At 37.9% G+C, this 9,099-nt stretch overlaps 1 protein-coding gene across 1 annotated transcript in view; it reads right to left on the minus strand.

Moving 5' to 3' along the window:
• The window catches only part of LOC107722240 (probable low-specificity L-threonine aldolase 2), a 10,689-nt gene extending 3,355 nt beyond the window's left edge, over positions 1-7,334 (minus strand). The window contains exons 1-6 of the mRNA XM_016530524.1: positions 6,957-7,334; positions 6,458-6,541; positions 6,048-6,136; positions 5,151-5,336; positions 4,670-4,807; positions 1,946-2,138 (exon numbers count right to left, since the gene is read on the minus strand). Of these exons, the coding sequence (XP_016386010.1) occupies positions 1,946-2,138; positions 4,670-4,807; positions 5,151-5,336; positions 6,048-6,136; positions 6,458-6,541; positions 6,957-7,203 (937 nt within the window). The 5' untranslated portion in view covers positions 7,204-7,334. The remainder of the gene's footprint in view (positions 1-1,945; positions 2,139-4,669; positions 4,808-5,150; positions 5,337-6,047; positions 6,137-6,457; positions 6,542-6,956) is intronic.
• Between the last annotated feature and the right edge of the window lie 1,765 nt (positions 7,335-9,099).

The raw sequence follows: 9,099 nt of genomic DNA on the forward strand, positions 1-9,099 counted from the left end.
TAGTCTTTTGCCTCCAAAATGTTTGTACTTAGCGGCAAGAAACCTGATTCGCTGTCAAGGCAACCAGTATTGAGAACGCCCACTAGCAACCTCATCGCCAGCCCCTGGCGACATGCAGACAAAAGTCGCTGCTAGTGTGAACGGGGCTTAAAGGGTCATGAAACCTCAGACTACTTTTTCTGAGATTTTAGCAGAGGTGTTTGTGTTGCACATCATAGAAGACAATGTTAGAATCCGATAATTTTAACTGCTGGAGAACACTGGTTAATTTTAAGCTTTTTTGCTCTATTTTCCGGGTTTAAAATCTACATTGTGTTGACGTCACAATTTGTGATGTGGCAATGGACTATAGTACATCGATGACGCGTCGGTGTCTATTAAATTATTCATGAGACTGCGTGTTCTTGGCATTTGCTTTTCCCTCCGAAGAAAAGAGGGTTTCACAATGGTGTGAAAGTGGCTGCTGGAGCTAAAAGTTATCTTGCTGATGTTAATGGGCGCATGTAGCTAATGATGAAATCTGAGGCCAACACAGCATTGCAGATGCCTGTCTCCCCTCTTCCCCCTCCGCTCCGCTGCGCACCACGCCCACTTTTTTAGCATTTTTTTAAAACTGTGGTGAGAACTAACCAGTGCTGAAACGGGGGGTTTCATGACCCTTTAAGGGGCGGTTTCCCGGACAGAGATTAAGCCTAGTCCTAAACTAATAGCCCTTTAAACCAGATTAACAGAAATCTGCTTTCTCTGTCATGATGGAGCAGGTAGTACGAGCTGTTGTGACTGAGTGGAGGTGAGGACTAATTTGCATATTCATGGTTGCATGTATACTAAACATAGACTGTATGAGGTAAGGATGTAGAGCTACATTGAAGTAATTTTAAAGGGGTCCTATTATGCTCTTTTACAAAGTCTTGATTTTGTTTTAGGGGTGTACTAGAACAGGCTCTCATACTAGGTTGTTCGAAAAACACATTATTTTTCACATATTTTACATTATTACAACACCTCTCTCCCCAGTCTGGCATGAACGGCTCGAATAATTCCTGTATCAAATGAAGGCCCGCCTTCTGAAATACGAAATGTGCTGTGATTGGTTAGATGGGCCAGTGTGTGCTGTGATTGGTTAGCTGGGCCAGTGTGTGTTGTGATTGGCAGCACTCTGCGCCTGCTCGGGGAATGTCATGCCCCTTACCATAGCCACCTGCGAGCTTCAGTGTAAATATTGCGTCAAAATCAAATCAATTTGAGCGCGATTTAAACCTGGATGATTGTGACCACTCTAAGTTCGTCTGCCTTGGGAAAGCTAGCGTGTCTCCGACATAGTGATAACACTCGTTGCCTTCTCTAGTGCAGCTCAACCAAGTCTCGTCCCATTCGTCGATATTTGTGATATCACAAATCCCAGAAAATATGCGTTGTAGTCCAAACGAGTCGGTCGTTGTAGTTTGTGAAAAGTGATTTCTGTTAAATAAAATATCTCCTTTTGAACTGGGCTTTGAGCTTTGTAACTTCGCAGATCTTTTTTATGCTCAAACAGCAACATTACAGACTAACTAAAGTTGAAAAGGTGAAAAAGCATAATAGGACCCCTTTAAGGCATTTAGAAATTATTTCATGAGAAATTTTTTTTTAAATGCATCGTTTTCTTTATCAAAGATGAGTTTTAAGGGATAAAAATAGTGACTGCATGGGGACTACATTCAGTCATACAGGTTTATGAAAGAGCATAACTACTGTAGATGATTAACAAAACGGTGGTGTTAACTAATTCCAGCTACTGCATAGAAGAGTATTTTATAAGCTTAATATATTCCTTTAATTCTTTTATAATCATAACGGTCTAAGAAAAGGTCTTCATCAAGCACAGGCTAACTAATGCAATAAGCCTGCAGTGCTTGTGCAGTGTCGTGCGGAGGGTTGAAGGAAATCTATGGGGTTCTGTCACCTTGAGCAAAGCTTTTGGCGTTCCTGTGGTCCTCCTTCACTCTGCCAATCATGTCTGACAGGGCAATCTTACCAGCTGCTGCCAAGACACCCGATTGGCGCATTCCACCGCCAAGTGCCTTGCGGGCACGTACTGCTCTCTGTATGAAATCTTTTGAGCCACCTAGCATGGTGCCCACAGGTGCCCCGAGTCCCTGCCAAAGAGCAAATCAGATCAGATTTCCAGCTCTTCACTTAGAGAAAACAAAACAGTCAGTACGGTACAGTTCAGATATAATTATTGTATAGAACATCTTTTTGTGTTAAAAAACAAATTCTTTAATTCTCCTAAAAGGTTCATTACATAATTTTAAAATGTTATTTTATTCCCTGAACCAGTGTTATTTTAGTATCTTTTATATACTATTACAATATTTATTATTATTTTGAAATGGCTTTTATTTTTATTTTCAACTAATTTTAGTTTAAGTTTTAGTAATTGTGTTATGTGCTTTTGCCACTCATTATTTTCTTTATATTTCTATTTAGTTTAATTCCTTTTTTTTTCAGTTTGAGTAATTTTAGTATTTTCAGTTTAATTATTTTTATATTTTAATAAGTTGTTTTCTTGCCAAAACAGTCTATTTAGTTTTTCATGATCATTTTCCACCCTCTGTCTGAACTTTAAAAACGGGCATTTTTTTCAAATAAGTAACATTTGGTTGGTCATGTGATCTTAACATGTTGGCTCCTATATAGCAACCTACTCCATGTAAAATAAAACCTGTCCTCTGTGAACACCCCTGATATGTCTTACAGTCCTATTTGCATTTATGTATAAAGTATGATGTACACTACACAGCATAAACGACAACCTATAAATCATTCAACTATAATCACTGAAGTATAAATGCATCAAGTATAATCAAACAGCTGTTATAGTATACGAGCATATGAGCAAGCACACGTTTATAAAGGACACCTGGATTATAGATGGTGGCTTTTTCCTTGAACGTCTGTAGTCAGGACAGGCAGAAGTGATTTGATATTCATATCAGTGGTCTTTGTCTATAAGCCTCAATTACATTTAATGTCTTTCAGCGAAAAAAGAGGAAAAATCAGCGACGGAGAGTAGCCTATTTCCAGCTAGATGCAAACAAGTTCTTAATTAAAATGCAAATACGCTTCTTGACATCTCCAAGGATTTTTCTGAGAGTTGAGAGTGATTAGGTTTTACTTCAGGGTCTCTTCAATCGACTTTGTGTGTATGTGATGATCTGAGTTGTGATGTTGAGTTCATTCTGTGGGGAGTAATGAGGAGGACATTTCAAATCCTAGATGATACAATATGATTACAGGTGTGTTATCAGAGGAAAGTACCATCACACTTTGATGATATGACTAAAATAAGACTTGATTATCTGGATGTGTGAGACACCTTCAGGGTGCAGGTTATAAAGCATACGAGCACTGACTTTAACAAGGTCATTTTCAATGCCTCTCACTTAAACTGATTGCTCCTGCTTTTTGGTGGAAAACTGCAGATTCTGTTTCTCACTGCCCGGGGTTGTTTTGTTAAAAATGACTGAAATAACTTTCCTGGAAAATTACTTTCTAGAGCATGAAAACTACTGCTAGTTTATAATAAGTACATTTTTCCTATTATGAAAATCTCACTACTGTGTTCAAGGTGAATTTGTTGCTGCATTTACTATACAGTTTCAATTTTCAAATTATGTTCTCCTTTCTCTCACATAAAGATTTTATTTGCCCGCTGGCAGCTACAATAAAACAACCTACATTGTGCTGAAAGAAAGACTAGCCATTCCCAAAAATTTATCAAAATAAATATATACGCACACATTTTTCTTCAGAAGTTTGGGGTCAGTAAGATTTTATGTTTTTGAAAGAAGACTCAAAGGGTAGTAATACTTAATATAACTGTTTTCTATTCTAATATATTTTTAAAAGTAATTTATTCCTGTGATGGCTAAGCTGAATTTTTAGCAGCCATTACTCCAGTCTTCAGTGTTACATGATCTTTCAGAAATCATTCTAACATGCTGATTTGGTGCTTAAAGGGGTCATATGATGTTGCTAAAAAGAACATTAATTAGTGTATTTGGTGTATTGAAATGTGTTTATGCGGTTTAAAGTAAAAAAAACACATTTTCCACATACTGTACATTATTGTTTCTCCACTATGCCCCGCCTTTTTGAAACGCGTCGATTTTTACAAAGCTCATCGGTCTGAAAAGCAAGGTGTGCTGTGATTGGCCACAACTTTACAGATCTTCTTTATGCACCAAGAGCTTGTAACACTCCAAAGAGAAAGGAAAAATTGAAATCGCATCATATGACCCCTTTAATATTTTTTTTCAGGATTCTCATGTAGAAAGTTCAGAAGAACAGCTTTTATTTTAAATTGAATTTTTTTGTAACTATGTAAAAGTTTTTGTAACTTTACTTTGTCAGTTTAATGCCTCCGTGTTGAATACATTTCTTTAAAAAATACTGACCCCAAACTTTTGAAAACTTTTATTCTATTTTAAATACTTAGTTGTACTAAATTTAATCTGTCCTATTATTATTTGATTAAATTCATATCAAACATTCTGAATTGTACTGAATGTAATATGTAGCATCTACATATATGAAGCAATCTGAGCTTCATATATAAAATAGCTATACAAAAATAACAGTTATTGTATTATAAAGTGGACCCTAAGAGAAAGTGAGTGCTTACCTTGGACAGACACACACTGACAGAGTGGCAGTGCTGCAGTATAGCAGAAGGTTGGACGCCCAGAGCCACAGCTGCATTCATAACCCTCGCTCCATCCATATGCACAGTCAAACCAAAATTATCAGCCACAGAGCGAAGCTTTGAGCGAGGAAAAAAAAAAAAATACAGTTATGCACAGCTTCTACGTTTATGCATCCAAGGCTTCTACATTTTTTAAACTTTAAACATAAAAGTGTAGCAATGTGGATGTGCTTCATTTGTCAAATCTGAGGCAATGCATGAAACCTATTTGTGCTGGAGTGCTGAGTAAATCAGTCTTTGTTTAATCACTCATTTACTAAATGAACATCACCAGGGGGTGTAAATGGAGGGATTGTGTCCTGTTGTTCAGAGTTTAGCCCCAGGTGTCTGGCTGCCTTAACATATTCTCATTCTCTCACATACACACGTTTAATGAGCTAATGTTTAACCAATATCTAACCTCCTGCAGGAAGGAGAGTGGGAGGACGCGCCCTCCCTGAATATTGTGTGTGTTTTCCACACAAACCAGGCGGGAGCGTGGGTAGTGTGGGTCAGGGTAACCGTGACGGATCTTGGAGATCAGCTGGTCTAGGTCAAAGGTGCCATCGCCGAGGGTAGTGACTGTTGCAGAATGGACGCCTGCAAGCTATGAACAAACATAAGCACATTTTATTTCAGCCTACAGATAATGTTGTATATGGGTGTTTCTTCAACATCTGGACTTTTTCGAAAAAGAAACTCACTTAACCCCTTTTTATTTAGGAAGAAATTAATACTTCTATTTAGCAAGGGCTCATTGAATTGATCAAAAAGGACAGTAGAGACTTTTACATTGTTACAACATATTTCTATTTCAAATAGAAATATTTCACAAAAGTATATCACAGTTTCCACAGCAGCACAACGGTTGATAATAATAACTTTTTTTCTTGAACACCAAATCAGGATATTAAAATGTTTTCTGACACTGCAAATTCAGCTTTACCATCACAGGAATAAATTACATTTTAAAGTATAAATCAAAAACATAATAAAAATCTCACTGACCCTAACCTTTGGAATGGAAGTTCACATGCATCTCAAAACAAATGAATTTTTCTAAAACATCATGATCATTTCCACCACATCTCCACATTATCATTGTGTTTAATAGCATTCTGTGGTGGAAATTACATTTTAATATTTTGGGATAAATTGGCAGACTTCTTTATGTGCTACATAAATCATGTAGTTGTCATGCATTATTTAATTAAAAATTAAATTGATAAGGGATTACAGGAATAATAAATTGAATAACATGAGAGACAAAGAACAAATAAGCCTATAAGAGACAAATACATCCCCCATTTGTTCATACCTGTGCACTTCCTCCCTGTTCGTAAACGTGAATATGAGAGAGATCACCTACTATCATCTCATCACCCCTCTCTCTGCAGTGCACCATAACTGAGACAGAGAAAGAGAAAAGAAACATGAGGGCAACATATGTGTTGGGAAGAACAGCTCTGCTATACGTTACTGCATCTGGTCACTAACAAGAACAAAATTCCAAGAATAGTGAGCTATTTCTGTGAGCTAAAGCGCAAATCAATATCATTTTTGAAATATCAGATTTTAATATCCAGAAGCAGCTCTCAAGCAGTGACAGAGACCACGGTGACACTGGAAAACAGCATTATATGTGTCAATTTTACCTCAAAGCTTTTACCAAGTGACAACTGTAAACCAGTTTTATTAATAGCCCTGGGCACCATCCTGCAATCTCACCTGCAATCAGGTTACTCATCGTTCCAGTGGGGACATACAAAGCCGCTTCCATGCCAAACATATCAGCAGCTATTTTCTGTAGTTCTACAGAAAGAATGGGGGAAAAAATATCATTATACTTAAACCATTACGCGTGGCACATATAAACACTACTAGTGAAAAGTCTGAACGTGCATTCTCACTTTTTAAAATATATTTAATAGTACAGTGATCAGAATTATGAAAAAAAAAAATGAAGTATGGTAATTATTTATTGACGAAAAATAAAATCAATCAATCAAAAGTATCTTATATTTTAGTCTTTAACTGGCTTAACGGATGCGAGCGGAGCGCCCTCTCATGGTCATTACCAAAGGGGAGCAATGTTCTATTTACCACATCTGTTTTTATGGTTTTAACAGATGGAATCATAATTAAGCACACCTGGAACCTTTAAACTTATCAGAATAAGAGTCTGACCTAACAGAAGCACGCAACTGACTGTGTGTCAATCTCTAACCATTAACCGTAGGGTCTTCTCCGAACACATCGTCTCCGACCTCTGCCTCTGCCATGGCTCTGCGCATGGCTGCTCCGGGTTTGGTGACGGTATCGCTGCGGAGGTCCACGGTGCGAACGGCTGATCCCGTCACCACCTGCGGGGACCCATAGTACAGTCGCGCCGGATCCACGTGAAAAACACGACGAGGTTTGTGGAAGCAATAACAGAGTAAACGAGCTGGAATCGTTAGTGTTTTGGAGCTCATGTCTTCTTCTCCTTTGCACTGTAATGTAACGTTAACGGTAACAGTGCATCAATTCACAGGACTTTACTGAACTTTGGTTTACTGTATTCGATAATCATTGATGTAAGCGGCCTTAAATTTACAGACGTGAATAATGGAACTCGCAGACATCGATCAGTTTACAGTAATCCTCTCAAAAGTACAAAACTGTTCGAAGTTGTTGAAACCTACTGAATGAAACCAATTCCAGTGTACAGTTTGAGATGTAATATTGATCCTGGTGCTGTAGCCTGGCCAAAACTTAGAGGTGGCCAGGGAAAAAACACAGTATGCCTTTATTTAATAAGTTGACTAAAGTTATTAACTTTGTCCACTTGTGGGCGCTCACGTGTAACATTTGTGGAGGCTTAGCCCTATCAACAGTTATTGAGGACAAAACATTAGTTTGTGATTTTTAACGTGTCTGAACTGCATTATGTAGTAGTATATTAAATTTTCTTTGCTTATCATATTATACTTATCATACAGTGACCAGAAAGTATTTGGGCACATAATCCACACACAAAATAGCACTGCGTTAAATATAAGGTGCCATTTATTAGCACAAGCACATCTTTTAGTCATCAAATTATGTGGAAAATATTTTTCAAGTTAATGTGATGAACTACAAATATGGTTTCTTTACGCCTCTGTGTAAACTTGAGGACCTTCAGGAAACTAACATAGTTCTGAGAAAAGCTCTTGCATCATTTGTTTGCAGATGCCATATTGTGATATTTTGTATCTAATGACGTTTAAGTGTGACTTTTGGGATACTTTTTTTTAATGCTCACCAAGGCTGCATTTTACAGTGAAAATAGTAATATTATGAAATATTGTTACATTTTAAAAAATGATGGCAACCATTTTCATATAAAAATGAAATTATTCCGTGTGTGTGTGTGTCTGTGTCTATATCTGTATATATAAATATATCTATCAACAAGTTTACTGTTTAAATTGAAAGAAGTTTACTGTTTAAAATAACACAATTAAACAAGTTTATTGTTTAACATTAGAAAATAATTTGAACAAAATACATAGCATATTAGAACACAATGCAATTAATACACACAAGACAGGGACAGATCTTAGACATCTTGATGGCATATCATGCTTCTAACTCATGTGTAACTAGAAACTGTTTGACTTTGATAACAGTACATCCGCCTCCAGATGTGCAGCAATGTCATTTAGTCACAACATGCATGTTTTCTGAGTGACTGCATGACTTATTGCTCCCTAGTGTTATATGTAGCCACTAAAATATCCACATCCCATTAATGGCTGTTAATTGCAAATCAAAAATAACATCACAACTGGTATGTCAGCATGGCTCCTAATTCCACTTGATACTTGAGTGTCACGCTCGCATGCTCAGTGCCGTGAGTAACATAATCTTATTTACACTCGCTGCACTCAGACCTGAAAGGCCTGTCCACCCCGCTGCAGTGATGTCATATGGTCAGCAGCGGAGGTTTCCTGGCCTTTACTGGCTGTGTTTCCAGCAGCTGAGCTCTGCCAGGCCGACTCTAATAAAACCCTGCGGGAGGTGTCAGGAGAGGTTGTGAAAGTGAGTCGAGCAGCTGTCAGGGTTTCCAGTAAGAGGCAGGAGGGTGGGGGCAGGTCAGGGCTGGGGTGTGCCAGATGGCACCCGATTCTTACATTATATTCAAATGAGTGCATTTGTCATCCATCCCGTGCCAGACTGCTCTGGCTGTAGGGCATGACTTGTGGTGCAGCAGAGAGATCTGTGTGTGGCGAGAAAACTCCCATCATGATTTCTTGTGCATTCCGTATGTTTGAATTACTTCTCAGTTTGAGTTAACATAACCTTTGAGGTTAGTAAAGGGATTCTTGACATATGAGGAGATTGTT

Source organism: Sinocyclocheilus rhinocerous, unplaced genomic scaffold (assembly GCF_001515625.1).
Source record: "Sinocyclocheilus rhinocerous isolate Xijiao unplaced genomic scaffold, SAMN03320098_v1.1 scaffold334, whole genome shotgun sequence".
Classification (NCBI taxonomy): Eukaryota; Metazoa; Chordata; class Actinopteri; order Cypriniformes; family Cyprinidae; genus Sinocyclocheilus; species Sinocyclocheilus rhinocerous.